Source organism: Gymnoscopelus braueri (genome assembly GCF_963280865.1).
Source record: "Gymnoscopelus braueri genome assembly, chromosome: 2".
NCBI classification, from domain to species: domain Eukaryota; kingdom Metazoa; phylum Chordata; class Actinopteri; order Myctophiformes; family Myctophidae; genus Gymnoscopelus; species Gymnoscopelus braueri.
In genome coordinates this window covers 57,213,907-57,229,894 of record NC_137604.1, presented here as the reverse complement: position 1 = coordinate 57,229,894, position 15,988 = coordinate 57,213,907, and the positions used below count along the sequence as shown (strand labels likewise).

At 40.9% G+C, this 15,988-nt stretch overlaps 1 protein-coding gene across 1 annotated transcript; it reads left to right on the top strand.

Moving 5' to 3' along the window:
- The first annotated feature begins 596 nt into the window (after positions 1-596).
- On the top strand, positions 597-15,903 carry LOC308076287 (cytochrome P450 3A30-like). Its single transcript, XM_080416516.1, has 14 exons — positions 597-797; positions 6,880-6,973; positions 7,110-7,162; positions 7,463-7,562; positions 8,745-8,858; positions 9,364-9,452; positions 10,207-10,349; positions 11,582-11,709; positions 12,486-12,561; positions 12,723-12,883; positions 13,322-13,389; positions 14,224-14,382; positions 14,783-14,945; positions 15,442-15,903. The coding sequence occupies exons 1-14, from the start codon at positions 727-729 to the stop codon at positions 15,562-15,564; spliced, it is 1,542 nt and encodes a 513-aa protein (XP_080272642.1). The 5' UTR covers positions 597-726; the 3' UTR covers positions 15,565-15,903.
- The last annotated feature ends 85 nt before the right edge of the window (positions 15,904-15,988 follow it).

Below are 15,988 nucleotides of genomic sequence, written 5' to 3'. Positions count from 1 at the left end.
AGCATGCTTACAATATTTACTCTTAAATATACTCAATCTTAATCACCACCGTCACCTTGTACTCTACTACCCTCTAGGGGTTACACCGTTTGTCTGTTTTCTGTTTTTCTGTTTTGTGTGAGGACTGCGGATGAAAATTAGCATCTTTGCTAATCCCGGTGTATTTACGTTCATGTGACGTTCATTAATATGCTCTGTCCTGTCTAAATAAACAAATAAAGTAAAGTAAAGTAAAGATAATTCGACCCGGTAAAAACGGGTCGAACGGACTCGAATTTGCGGTTGGGCGAGTTGTCCTGGGTCGAAATCTCTGGTGACCTTCAAAAATAGCAGATATAGCTCATAGGGCGGCACCGAGTGCTGCGCTATGAGCTTGTAGATCTGCTATTTTTGAGGGAGAGGGGGGGGGGAGAAGAGAGAGAGAGAGAGCGAGCGAGCGAGCGAGCGAGCGAGAGAGAGAGCGAGCGAGTGAGAGCGAGTACAAGCCCACACAGAGGGATAGGGAAGTGATGTTTTAGAAGTAAACACAGCCCATGAGAACACTGAGCTAGCCTGGTAAACACCCCCTCCCTCCGGAAATCTCATGCATTGCATTGCAAATGTGTGTCGCAAGCTTCTTCCATTTGACGGAGTGAGGTTAACACTGAGCAGCACAGTCTGAGTTTGACAGCTCTGAGACTACTCTAAAGCACTGACATACATACAGTAGGAGAACAAGACTCTACCATGGGCTTCCTCCCTTTCTTCTCTGGTGAAACATGGACTCTGCTGGCTGTCCTCTTCTGCCTTTTTGTAATGTAAGTACTCATCCAATTTATTACCATTTTAACCACATGACCCACAACTCACAACGATTGGCTATTTGACCAGTGGTGTAAAGTAACTATATGTAGCCCACTGTAGTTATAAGTACAATGTTGAGGTATTTGTAGCCTACTTTATTTTAGTATTTCCAATACTTTTACTTCTACTCCACTTACATCTCAGAGGCAAATGACAGCTTTCGTTAGTTACTTTGTAGATTTAGTTTACAAAATATACACGCAACTTCAGCCCTTAAACTTTGGCTATTTGAAAATAGCCGATCTACACTGCATTGTGAGCTTGTATAGTAGAAGCCCTAGGAGGGGTCCACGCGCACCCTCTTATTTTTTTTTCTAGTTTGGATTTTTGGCATCCATAGAGGACCTCTAATATAGGGATTTTGATGATCCCAAAAAAAAAGTGGTCCAAAGTGTGTTTTTTTCAATGTTTTATAACCCCTATGGCTATGAGACCTGCAGGATTGCTGGCTGGAACGCCGGCGAGACTGTCTTTCGGAGACTGTGGCACGCTCAAATTTAGACGTAGCCCAAAGATAGAGATACCATTTGATTCTTAGCAAAACTAAACAATAAAAGCCTGGAGATCGAGGCTATTTGATTCTAGACAACCTCCGGTTTCCAATGGGACCAACCTTGTCATGCTACCTTGTCGGGAAGGGGGCTAAATACCTAATGATTCAAAGTTTGACAACATTTTGGCGAGGGAAAAACGGCCATCACCATTTTCCAAATGGTCCCTTGAGCTGTCACCTCGATATAAGTTAATTGAAATGTGTTACATAGATATCTACAAGCCTCCCCTGTACAGAAATGCTACCCCAGTACTGGAGTCAAAGTATAGATACTATTACTTCTGGTGAAACATTACTCAACTACAAATGAAAGTTGCTCAGTCAAATCTGTTTCCAGTTAAAGTATTGTAGTAGGTGCTTTTAAAAATGCAAAAAGTATTCAAAAGTACATTTTCTTTTTAATATCAAAGCTTGCTGTATTAAAATGTAGACACTTTCCAAAACTTTTTCAGAAGTTATAAATATAAATAATAGTGAAGATAGCAGCTCTACAAGCTTAACTGTGATGCGTTGTGAGCTTGTAGATCTTCTATTTTCATTTTTTTTTAAAAATAGGGCTTAAGAGTTGAAATGTCCCTGAGCAAGACACTTAACACCTAACCCCTAAGTTCCCCCGCGGGACAAAAAAGGTAAAAAAGGTACAGTATTTGCCACTGAGATGTAGTGGAGCAGAAGTAAAAGAATAGAACATTGAAACACTCTAGTAAAGTAAAAAATACCTCAAAATTGTACTTAAGTTATTTTCCTCCACTGTTTATAAATATATACTTCTCCCCCCAGGGCTGTAGTGCGGGTGGGTGGGCAGATGTTAGGGTTTATTTAGTTGTATTTCTTGCATTGTTTTCTGTGTTAATAAAAAATTATATTATGTATATATATGTATATGTATGGTTATATGTATATACAGTATATCAAATGTTTTACTTAAGTAAAAGTATCAATACTGCAATGTACAAATACTCTGTTACAAGTAAAATAATTCAAAATGTACTTGAGTAAAAGTACAAAAGTATTGGTATCAAAGTGTACTTAACTCATTCAGCGGCATTCTTATTTATGGCAGTTTGGTTCTGAGTGCCACAGCCAAAATTCATTGTAAAAAAAAAGTGCTTAGGAGCCGAGATACAGCCTTTTTCAGTAAGAAGTTAAACAAGAAGTGAATGGAGCAGCAAATATTCAAATCATCATATCTTGGGTTCTGAACATTCTTTTTTTTTCCCATGACGTCTTAGACGTCAAGTGGCGCTCAGGGCGCTCAGGCCATGACGTCTTAGACGTCATGTGGCACTGAATGAGTTGGGTAAGTGACATTTAACACTTATTTTAACAAAAGTAAATCACTTACCCTACCTTTAACACATTGCCTGCCAGAATTATTTCAGATTTTTAGCAGTTTTATGCCAGAGCTTTTTCATTGAGAAAAAAAAAGTACTCAGGAGCCGAGATACATAATTTTTTAGTTTTAAGTTAACAAGGAAGTGGATAGGAGTCTAGATCTTCGAAAAATCATATCTCCTTGGTCTTTGGGTCAATTTTTTTTTTTTTTTTTTTTGTTGAAAGAACAAGTATACTTGATCTTGATTTTGATTTGATTTGATTTGATTTGATTTGATTTGATTTGATAATTTATGGTACAAATTCACAGAGGTGCACAGTACAGTATATATCAGGATATCACAAAAAGTCCAAGGACTTATTTCCGTTGAGGTCCCACATAAAAGATTACATCATGGTTTCTATCAGCACACTTGCCATTTTACCTTAACTAAATTAAATTCATTGCAACCACAGCACTCAACAACATAGACATTCATAAAAAACAAGGCACAATAGACCAATAAATAAATAAATAAATATAACATTACATTTATCGCATCCAATACCAGTCATACAACAAGACCAATGCAGACCAACAGGGGCCCCTGACTCTAATTTAACTTGCCCATCAGCCAATTTTTCAAAATCCTTTTAAAACTATTTAGTGACTGTGCAAATTTTATTTCGTGTGGGATTTTGTTCCACTCCTCTGCCCCTGAGTATTGGAATGAGCTTTTACCTACCTTGTTTTTTTTCATACTATGGTAGTCACTAACGTTCTGAAAATAACCTTTAAAATAATTTGGACAATGGTCTTTTAAAATGTTATAGACCATAATAAGTCTCAGTTGTTTTATTCTGTCTTCTACGGGGAGCCAATTTAATTCTTTAAAATGGTTATGGCCAATGTGGCTTCTTGGGGAGAGATAAAGGACTACCCTCATTAATTTATTTTGGGCCGTCTGTAGTTTGTCTTTAGTTTTTTTTAGATATGCCACTATACCATGTTAGGCAGGTGTAATCAAAATGACATTGGACTAATGCTGAGGCCAATGTCCTCATGGTGGATTTATCTAGGAATTTGGCTATCCTGGCTAGGAACTTAGTCCTTGCATGGATCTTGCCAATGACCGAGAGAGCCATCGACTCACCAGTCATACTCTGTTCTAATATACAGCCCAGATAGGTAACTGAGGTTTTCTCCTGTAGTTGTACTCCGTTACATCCGACTGAAAAGTTGGACACTTCCCTTAACTTGTGCTTTGAAGCAAAGACGATACATTCCGATTTACCTAAGTGCAGGGATAACTTGTTATCACTTAACCATCTGTTTACTTTTTTTAACTCATTTTCAAGCGAGAGACTGACTGATTCTAGGCACTCTCCTGTCACCAGTAATGCGGAATCATCAGCATACAAAAATAAAGGACATGAGCAGGCTGCATCCATGTCGTTAATGTACAACAAAAATAATAAAGGACCTATTATGCTTCCTTGAGGAACTCCGCAGGTGAGCTTCTTTGGCTCGGAGAGCAAACCCCCTGTTTCGACCATTTGAAATCTATCTGACAGATAAGACTGTATCAATGACAGAGCCTCCCTTTTAAAACCTATGGCCTTTAATTTATATAATAAAATCTGGTGATTCACTGTGTCGAAGGCCTTCTGGAGGTCAAGCATGGCCATTCCACAGTACCTGCCTCCGTCAACTTCCTTTTTAATCAGGTCGGTCAGGTATAATAGACAGGACTCAGTAGAGTGCGACTGTCTAAATCCCGACTGTAAATCATAAAAAATATGAAGCTGGTTAACATAACTTAAAATTTGCTCATGAATAACCCTTTCAAATATTTGACTAAGAATGCTTAAAATAGATACTGGCCTGTAATTACTTACTTCATCCCTCCTGCCTTTTTTATATAGGGCATTGACTCTAGCCTTTTTAAAATCATGTGGCACCTTTGCTTGGGAGATTGAGAGATTTATGATGTGTGTTACATATGGAGCTATCACCTCTGCTGCATCCTGCAAATATTTTGCAGGGATGGTGTCTAAGCCTGTGGCTTTATCAATATTTAGTCCTCTAAGTATCTTTAAAATTGATTCCTCTGATATTTGTGAAAAAGAGAACTGCTCTTTCCCAATCCCTTTGGCCTCATAATAATTATTGACTTGAGATTCACCATATTCACCAGTACTGACAGGAAGTTTCTGGACTAAGTCATTTGCAATAGTGGTGAAAAACTCATTAAAGTTCTCTGCAACACTAGCCTTATCGAAGGTTAAGGACCCATTTACCATAAGACCTATCTTATCATTTTTTGTTTTGGGCTTTCCTGTGGTCCCTAATGACTTCAGGGTTGCCCAAAGCTTTTTAGAGTCACTTTTATGTTCTTCAATTTTATTCTTAAAAAAATGTCTCTTGGCTTCATCTACCATTTTTTTTACTTTATTTCTAAGATTTTTATATTTACTATATAGATCTGTTACCTTGGTTCTCTTAAAAACCTTCAATACTTTATCTCTTAAGTAGATAGTATCTAAAATGGCTTTATTTATCCATGGCTGTGTTCTTTGTTTTATTCTGACCTTCTTAATTGGAGCTATTTTATCTAAAACATTAAGAAATGTACTCTGAAAGTGCGACCCTGCAAAGTCGGCATCAGTGCTCATCAGGATACGAGACCAGTCTGTTCTCTTGAGCATTTCTATGAAGCTATCTTTATTATACTTGCTGAGTGATCTACACTTAATGGTTTTGTGGCTGTTAATGGTGGACCTCCTTATTTTCCTCGTACAGAAGGTAATAAAATGGTCACTTATTCCATATACAATTACACCACTTTGAGAAATGTTGCTTTTATCAGAAACCATTATTAAATCTAATACAGTTTGACTATGCTCTGTGATTCTTGTGGGTTCAGTTATCAACTGGACAAGACCATTTGTTTTTAAAAATTGTACCAGTGCATTATAATGCTGCCCTTTTACATTTAAAATGTCCACATTTATGTCTCCCATTAATATTAATTCCTTACTTAAAATATCCAGGTTGTTGGCCAATACATTTTCCAAGGATTCAATAAAACTTCTCTGCTCCGGGGGTCTATATAGTGCCCCAATGGCAATCAAGTGATGGATTTGAAAGAACAAGTATACTTGATCTTGGCAATCAATGTGTTGTTAAAGTACCAAAAGTAGAAAGTATTCATTATGCAGAATGTCCCATTTCACACGTTTTCAAATGTATATGTTACAGGGAAATTGGCATTCCAGGGAAATTGAAAAAGGAGCGCTTGTTTTCACCGCCCCCCAGGCAATTCTGTATAACCAACGCTAGAGGGCAATGAATGCACACTGAATCCACACTGAATCCACACGCATGTGCATGCGCACACATGCACACGCACACGCACACATGTGTGTCGTCGTGGACACTGGATAGTAACCATAGACTGTAACCATTGAAAAGATCTATTCTCCCCCTATCGGTTCACAACTCGGACGGCGCTGATTCGACTAGCAGACCTTCGGCCGGTCGGCGCGGGCAATCGCGCCTGGAGGCGCGAGGGCGCGCCTCCTCGGCCTCAAGCTCTGCTGAGTCGGCGCGCCTCCGTCATGGACAATAACTATTATCACGTGTGCGTGTGAACGCGTGTTCAGCGTTCCCCTAGCGTAGCTTCCTGGTTGCTACGTGGGGGGTAACAACAAAAGACAGGTCGGCCTCGCATCAAAGCCCCGCCTCGCGCCTCCTCCTCCTCCTCCTCCTCGCGCCGCCTCGTATCAAAGCCCCGCTTCACGCCTCGTCGTCCTCCTCCTCGCGCCGCCTCGTATCAAAGCCCTGCCTCGCGCCTCCTCCTCCCCCTCCTCCTCCTCGCGAGCCTCGCGTAAAAACCCTGTCTCGAAAAGCCCCGCCTCGCGCCGAAGCCCCGCGCCTAAAAGCGAGCGCTCCTCTTTCAATTTCCCTGGAATGCCAATTTCCCTGTGACATATACAAATCGCGCATTGCGACGCATTGTGAGTACAAATACCTCGAAATTGTACAGTATTTAAGTAAATGTACTTAGTTACTTTCCACCACTGGTAATGTGATATGTGAGAAGGGGAGCATGTGAGGTTGAATATGAATATGTATGAATATTATACTCTTTTCATCATGTCTGTAGGTACGGCCGCAGCACTTATGGTGTGTTTGAGAGGCTGGGAATCCCTGGTTGCAAGCCTATACTGTACTTTGGCACCATTGGAAGACTCGATCAGGTGTGCAGAAATTCTGATGTCTTTTCTTTGTCCTCTTGGTCCTAACTCGAAATTTGAAGTGGTCATTTGTAGTGGTCATTTGTAGTGGTCATTTGTATTGTGTGCACATGTGATTAAGTTGTCATGTTTTTTTTAGGTTTATTATGAAGAAGACGTGAAGTCTTCAAGAAAGTTTGGGAGAGTTTGGGGGTGAGTCCACGAAGCTGTAATATAGTACAAGTGTGTATGTTTAGCTAACCCATGTGGTGTGTGTGGGCGCGTGTGCGTGTAAGACACTACACAGGGTGTATGCTGGTAGCTTTGAGCCTTGCATCATTGCTTGTCAGAATTTAGATTCATCAATTGAACTCTTTGTATGTACAATACATCAATTAATGTGTGTGTGTGTGTGTGTGTGTGTGTGTGTGTGTGTGTGTGTGTGTGTGTGTGTGTGTGTGTGTGTGTGTGTGTGTGTGTGTGTGTGTGTGTGTGTGTGTGTGTTGTCCATAGCATTTATGAGTTCAAAAAGCCCATGTTGGCTGTCATGGATCCAGGCATGATTAAAACCATTCTGGTGAAGGAGTGCTTCTCCAACTTCACTAATCGACGGGTAAGAACATTCAAACGGAACAAAAGGGACTGCATGCAAAAAGTTAAACCGTTGACCAGGGTCCGCCAGGGCTTTATACTTGGTGCTATCTTTCCCCCCCCCCTACTACGAATCAAGATGTATGGGTTTTCTATCTATGGCACCACAAAATGGCCGCCACTGCAACACCCTATAGATCAGAGGTTCTTAACCTTTTCTGTGTCAGGGCCCACTTGAAAATCTTGAAAGCGTTTGTGGCCCGACTTCTTAGAACGGCAGTCGAATTCTTTACACCTGCGATCAAGAAAATGGCATTGTTAACTTGTGTTCAACGACAAAATAAAATCATCCATCATCCATTGGCCTGCTGACAGCTTGTACAAGACATTTGGTGCTGAATCTGTCAGGAATGAATTCGGAGGACCCAAAAGCAGGCGACAGGAGGCAGAACAGATTAACTTAAAAGTTAACCAAGGTTCTTCTAAATATGGGCAAACGAAGGCAGATAATAACAGGACTTTCAGATACATACATAGATACAGGACAGACTCACTCAACATGGGATTTTACGGACCAACAAGAACACAATGCAAACACATGGCTTAAATAGACAGGGGTTCAACAGAACACAGGCGAACTCAAAGTAAACTCAGCACAGGATAGGCTAACAAGCAACGAGCACACACAGGTGACTAGGGTTACAATAATTACAGGGAGGTGAGACAAGACAGGAAACAGCAAACAAGGTAGACAGGAAACAATACTACAAAATAAGATACACAAGACCAAGGCAACAAGAGAGTAAACCAAAACCAACAGAAAAGGAATACATGACAAATACAGAGCAACAGAACAGTCCTAATAAGTCGAAGACCTTATAAGGCCAGTCAAGGATACAGAACAACAGTACAGTCCTAATAAGTCCAAGACCTTATAAGGGCAGTCAAGGTCCAAGGGCTGAGTGATACAGTCAGTATAGTCCATGGCCCGAGGAGCGGACCGTGACAGAATCCGTTGATTAGTCCAGCGGTTTGTTTGAGATTAGCCCCAGACAGACAGACAGACAGACAGACAGACAGACAGACAGACAGACAGACAGACCCTCTTCTAGACCGCGCTGCCTCCTACAGAGCCACACCATAACACCAACACCAACACATACTGTCCACTAACAAACCTATCTGACCAGTATTCTCCTTTTAGAACTTCATTCTGAATGGGGACCTCTATGATGCTGTAACTCTTTGTGAAGATGACAACTGGAGACGGATTCGTAACATCCTCTCGCCCTCATTCACCTCTGGCCGTATCAAGGAGGTAAGAAGAATTGTTCCTCTTCTAAACTTTAAAGGGATAGTTCACCCCCAAAATGACTTTTTTTCCTAACGATTAGTCACCCCATGGAGACTTGAATTATGAATATTTTGACATATTCCTAAGGCAATAATTTGATGACCGGCAGCGGTTCCGGTAGGAGACACAAAGAGTCTCCTATGTGTCTCCTACCGGAACCGCTGCATACCAGTCCGCTGATCATCAAATTATCGGCTTAGGAATGTGACAAAAACTAAAAAAATCTCCATGAATTCAAGTCTCCATGGGGTGACTAATTGATAGGAAAAAAAAATAACTTAATTTAAATTAAACTTTAACTTCTCTTAAAGCAGTGGTTCCCAAGCAGTGTGCAGAGGCACACTGGTGTGCCGTGTGCATTGTCCCTGTCTCTATAAGGACACAGGCTGCCCGGTGACATGTCCCTTTTAGTAATTCCTCTCCATTTCCCGTGCCGCTCTTTACTCTCCTGTGCTCTGCTCTGTGTCAGATGTTTAACATCATGAAGCATCACTCCCACAAGCTGACAGACAGCCTGAGGACCAAGGCGCACAATGATGAAGTCATAGCTGTGAAGGAGTGAGTAATCCCCTGGTTTAAAGGACAACTAGAAACCATGTGAATGAAACCTATCCCTTTTAAACTTCTGTGCTCCTTGAAAGCAGAAAAATAAAAAGTACATGTGGGTCAGTTTGTATATCTCTGTATATATTATGTTGGGCAGAAACCAGCTACCTCCAAAATGTTCATTTTTCAGGAAATGAAAAAACAAAACAAAAGGAGTTAGGAGGTTTTGTCCATCATTGATAAGAACAGCTGAATGGACCTTCAAGCTCACAATGAGGTTGGAGGTCAAAAGGGAGTGGGCCTGGAGTCAGAAAAAACAGTTTAGCAGAAAGTTTGAGGATCCAATGGAGTTAGCAGGTTTTGTCAGAAGCGCTTTTTGATACTTTTCATTGGTTCAATATTTTGTAACCAACACACAGACCCACAGTAAAGGGTGTTCAATAGCACTGATTTATGAAAAAATATTAGTTAGCTGGTTTCTACCAGACAGCGACGATATCCTGTTCCGGGGGGAACATTCACGACACATTGTCAGCTTGTAGATTGGCCATTTCAGGTGAAGAGATTTGATGTAGAAGGAAACAAGAGCAGACGAAGTACAGAGCCAAAGGGTTGGTTTAACTAAGTATAGAGGGTTTAAGTGCTTAACTTGTTTTCGCTGCCGAACTGACATGAAATGGTTCAAATGAAACTGACATAGCGACATTTTATCTACCAATGTGTGGCTCCAGTGAGTGGTGTATTAATACCGTACATCTGTTTGTAGTCATTTAGGATCCTACAGTATGGATGTGATGGCCAGCTGTGTGTTCAGCGTGGACATCGATTCTCTCCACAACCCATCAGATCCCTTCATATCCAACGCCAGACAGTTGTTCCGATTCAACATTCCACTCTTCATCTTCCAAGGTGTTCCCTTCCCTTGTCTTTCTTTACAATGTCATTAAGAATGTCATTAGATGAATTGAGTACATACTGTAGGACCACAATGGAAACAAGTTTGTTTTTGAAATTGAGTTTTTGTGTAATCCCTTTATACTGTTTTACTCTACCTCCGTGCTGTTAAAATTTTCTTGACTAATAAAGTATTCAATCAATCAATCAATGATGACGACTAGAACCTTAGAGCCGCCAAATTCACACCAGCAGTGGTAGCGATTTGCTCCTGTCACATCTGGAAGGCGGTCGCCTTCATCCATAATACAAAGCATTGAACCTTGCCGCTTTCTCAGAACGTGGAAGCAGCATACTGCTGGAGTGAATAATACATAGGGGTCGGCAACCTTTTTGACGTGAAGTGCCAAGTTTTCATTTTCTTGATAGTCAGTGTGCTATATCTACATTACGTTTAATTAAGACAGCACATCAAAATGTAATATTTCCATCTTATTTTGATTGGCCATAGCTATACATAGCATTTTTTCCCCTTCTTCTTCTTTAGACATATTTTCTTTCACATCAGCATGTATTGATCATTAGACTCCGAGCAATCACCTCACCAATCTCCCAGACTCCCTCCCCTGTCAGAGTTAGGAGTTTGAATGAATGTAGAATTATGTGCAGGATGTAATTTGTATGAGGGAACTTAATTTAACTGACTAAACCTTCAGTGTGCAAAAAATAAAAAACCTCTCTCTCACACTTGTGCCAGTGTGCCAGTGATTACCCTCCCCTGTGCCAATGTTGGCACCCGTGCCTTAGGTTGCCTACACCTGCATTATAGTCTCTCAAGACAGACACGTTGTCTCCCTCAAATTTCAAATGCTTCTGCCTATCTGTTTGTATGGTGGAAGTTCTGAAAATGAGTAGAAAGTAAAGTGGATGTCACGTCATTTCCCCACTTCTGTTTCGCCTTTGCAGTCACATAAATAACACCTAGGGGCGGATTCTGCCAATGCTTTTTAATGGGAATGGAGTGGTTTGTTGCCATTTGCAGATTTCCGCAAAAAAGGTGACAGGTACGTAGGTGAAGACCATAAGGGCCCCAACGTACCAAAAGAAAAAAATCCTGCACACTGTCTTCAAATGCAAGAAAAAAACAACGTTTTGGCTATTAGACCTTCATCAGGTTATCGTAAGGTAATAGTGACGCTGATAATGAACGCAGATCAGTTATTACCTACCCCTTGTGTCTTCATCAGGCATGTGCCCGTTTCTTCTTCCACTGCTGGGACTGTTGGGCGTCACCTTGTTCCCCAAGTCCACCACCACCTTCTTTGCATCTGTTCTGAAGAAGGTCAAAGCGGAACGCCATAACGGCTTGCCCCAGGTCTGGATGGTGACATATAACCAAAACAATACACTGAATGCACTGTAGACATGTTAAAGGTAGGGCAACAACAGATAAGGGACGACTTTAGATAGTTAACCAGACAACAATATCACACACTTTTTGAAAATAATAATATGGAAATGACTTAAAAGGAGGAAAAGTTCTGTTCACAAAGCAGCTGTTGGTGTGAGAATAATCATGACATCCCCAGTGGAGGATGTTTTAGTCGTACACTGTATTGACTGTACTTAGTATAATATTGGTCTATAAATGTACATTGTAAATGTCTCATATTCAAAACCAGCTATATTTGCAAAGCTCTGGAAGCTTTTCTACTGTTAAATGAAATGTATATAATATAGTGTATGTATGTATGTATAGTTATTAGTGATGTGCGGGTCGGGTTTTTTCATGACCCGCCCCGCCCCTCCCCGCCACGGAACCCAACCCGCCTCTACCCGCCCCGCGAAGCCATATATAAATCTATGGCCCGCTCATCACTAATAGTTATGTATTTGTTGAGAGCTTGGGTAAGTTTACCAGGCTGGACTTCTTCCACTCCTGACATCACAAGACTTACTGGATGACTTCTGAATGTTGGGGGCGGGGCGGACTTAGCTGTGCAAAGTTTCACTGATTTTCAAAATGTATAGAACACATTTATTGTTTATGAGAATGCCAAATTAAAACATAATAGGTACTGTTTTCCACATTATTTGAATCTCCAGCGTTTAAAATGCCCAGCTGTCTTTAACTGCTCTGTTCACTTTCAGGCTCGGGTGAATTTCCTTCAGCTGATGATTGACTCTCAGAAAGGCAACAACAAGGGAGATGAACCAAGTAATGATGGTGAGCAATTAGTGACATCACACACACACACACACACACACACACACACACACACACACACACACACACACACACACACACACACACACACACACACACACTCAAATGGTGTTTTTTTTGCCCGATATCCACATCCAGATCCTAATTTTCTCCGTCCACAGGTCTGACTGATCATGAGATCTCGTCCCAGGCGACAATGTTTATTGTTGCTGGTTATGAGACCAGTGCAGCCACTCTCACTTTCTTGGCGTACAATCTGGCAAGAAACCCTCATGTCATGAAACGTCTGCAGGAAGAAATAGACACTACCTTCCCTAATAAGGTACAGTAGCCCCACAACTCAACTCATACATTAATATACACAACTACACAGCAGTGTTGATTTCGTCAACTAAAAGTCATCATGGGTGCGCGCGGGTGTCACAGACCGAAAACAGTTGATCTACAAGCTCACATCTGCTATTTTCGGCATGCAGCTAAGTGAAAATCATCTCGATGGCACCACGGCCCGCCAAAATTAAATCTTAGTCGACTAAATCAACTGCACATTTAGTCGGCTAAAATCTTATGATATTTAGTTGACTAAAACTAGACTAAAAGTAAACATTTAAGGTGACTAAAATATGACTAAAACTAAACTATGACTATGGCTAAAACTAAATCAAAATTGGTTGTCAAAATCAACACTGCTACACAGTACATTTATAAATACACAGACACTTAATTAACACGTAATTTTGGATGGTTGACAACTTGACAGGGTTCTGTCCAGTATGAGACACTGATGCAGATGGAGTACTTGGACAGTGTGGTCAACGAGTCCTTGAGGTATGGTGGTCTCGACGTGTAATTATTGGTGGGGTATTGTAATAGGTCCTGTCTGCATGTGTCTGTGTTTGACAGGGTACTGTAATTGATCCTGTCTGTCTGTGTGTCTGTTTGGATGTGAACAAAATAACTCATAAACAGATGGGCAGGTTATATGAGGATAAGATATAATTAACTTTTGGGCCAAAAAGGTCATCGCTCTCCATCAATGTTAAGGTCCAGATATATTTTTCATAGAGAAGCAAATAAACTCTCACATAATGACTTGGACTCTATGGAGCTTAACAACAAAACAACCTTTACACCAGTAAAGTGAATTTATGTTTTATCATAATTGAAAGTGATATTATACATTTTGTAATTGCACTACTATTCAGTGTGTTTCTCTTGTACCTATTTAAGTTGACTGAGATAGAGTTGAGATCCAATAGCTTGTACGGACGGGTCATGGGATGGTCATGTCATGGTTGACTAGTTGGAAGGTTGGGGAGATAGCTACTCAGGATCAATTCGCTGTCATGCAGCTATGTCATTTATATTTGATATTTTTGCTTTATTTGACATTGTCCTTTCCTTATGATTAGGCATGGCTGAAGAAGGTCTACCCGACCGAAACGTTGCTTCGATTAAACTATTCTCTTGACCGTACAAGTTGGCAGTGTGCACGTTTATTTTTTTATTGAGACTGCAATTCATGAAAGCACCTTTTACACCTGTAAACTTGTTGGTGTCACGCCAGATACTTTCTAGACTATAGGGTCGTTCTAGTAGCACTATTTGTAACAGTGGTCGTGTTGGAATCCTGAGTCTTAGTAAAAGGTTTTGTTTTTAAAGGCTCTATCCTCCCGCTGCACGTTTGGATCGAGTTGCCAAGGCAACAGTGGAGATCAATGGAACCACCATCCCTAAGGACATGTTGGTCATGGTTCCAATCTACGCACTACACCGCGACCCTGACCTGTGGCCTGAACCAGAGGACTTCAACCCTGACAGGTAGCAGATGGTGTTACTGTCAGCCCTTACAACTGTGAAATCCTGAGTGTTAAATCACTTGAACTGCAGCGACCCTATTCTGGGGGGAACATTACCCAAAGATAGCAGATCTACAAGCTCACAACGTGTTGCGACGCGTTGTGAGTGTAGATCTGCTATCTTTGGGTGTACAAAATGGAACCAAATGGACCCACGTTGGTCGATTTGGTTCAGTGTGTGTGTACACACTCTTAGGCGTAACAAATGGATACATGAATAAAGGATTTCACAGTTTGGCCAAGTTAAAAAAAGTCCTTCATAACACATGGTTTTGATTTTGACAGAAAAGAAAAAGAAAAAAGGGGGAAATAAACTTCTATTTGATCCTTTCTCTTCTGTCTCTGGATGTGTTTCTTTCCAGATTTAGTAAGGAGAACAGGCAGAACATTGACCCATACGCCTACCTGCCGTTTGGGGCAGGACCAAGGAACTGTATTGGGATGCGATTTGCCCTGGTGGCGATCAAGCTGGCTTTAGTGGAACTCCTACAACACTACAGCTTCTCCGTCTGCAAGGAGACAGAGGTGACACATTCTGACATTTATGACACTCGCATGAGATGCAATACATGTGTTCAACTTGCCATATTTGTATATTCAATACACTTAAAGCTACAATCCGAAATGTGTATGTCCAGAGAGGTAATTATCCCTGAGAGATTCAAACCTGGGTCTCCCGTATTGGAGATCAAACATTTACCACTCATTCAAAAGGGAATCATCCCATGGCCAGGGGAGATATTGGGTTTATGAGCTTCAGACATGGCTACTTGTCGTCAACCAGTCTTACCTGACACCAGGTTCTACATTTCTGAATGGAAGAGTAGGCAGATCACTTCTAACCACTGCAGATGTGGTAGTTATATTGTATTAATATACCCATATAGACTGGTTGAAATAACATTTTAGTCATTAAAATACGTTTTTAAACTATACAGAGCAGTAATACAGTATAAAACAAGACAGAAAAATACGTTTTTGTTTTGGTGTTGTTTTAAACAAAACTTTGCCAACTTTCCAGATCCCCTTGCAGATGGACCCTAAAGGCCTCGTCGGCCCGCTACGGCCAATCAAAATGAAACTTGAGCCACGTTCCATCCAATCAGAAAATGGTCACCAGCAGAACCAGGACAACGTCTCGTGACAGAGATACCACCAACATGCCCCTTTAACCCATTAAGACCGGGAACGCATTTTGTGTAACCATTTAAACCATTATTTTATACTTTGGCTATTCAAAAATAGCAGATATACAAACTCATAGCGCGGCACCGCGATGAGCTATGAGCTTTAAGATCAGCTATTTTTGAACATTTGTGCAAATCTTTGAATATACATTTTGAAAGCAAACATGTTTAACTCATATCTTTGCTTCTGGGGGTCCCTGGAACAAAATATTTTGATGGGGGTCCGCGGCCAAATACATATAATTTGGGGGTCCTTGACAATGTTTGAGCACCACTGACATAGAAACATATGTTTCTCAGAAAAAGATTTAGAAGACATTTGTAGAATCGTATCTCAGGTCTTAATGGGGTTAACTAACACCTCTCTGTCCTCACTCCTCA

Excerpts from the sequence above, each read along its gene's own strand:
- LOC308076287 (XM_080416516.1), top strand. The coding sequence starts at position 727 with ATGGGCTTCCTCCCTTTCTTCTCTGGTGAAACATGGACTCTGCTGGCT. Across the intron at positions 9,453-10,206 it reads GAAGTCATAGCTGTGAAGGA|TCATTTAGGATCCTACAGTA; the intron begins GTGAGTAATCCC and ends ATCTGTTTGTAG. Across the intron at positions 14,383-14,782 it reads GAGGACTTCAACCCTGACAG|ATTTAGTAAGGAGAACAGGC; the intron begins GTAGCAGATGGT and ends GTTTCTTTCCAG.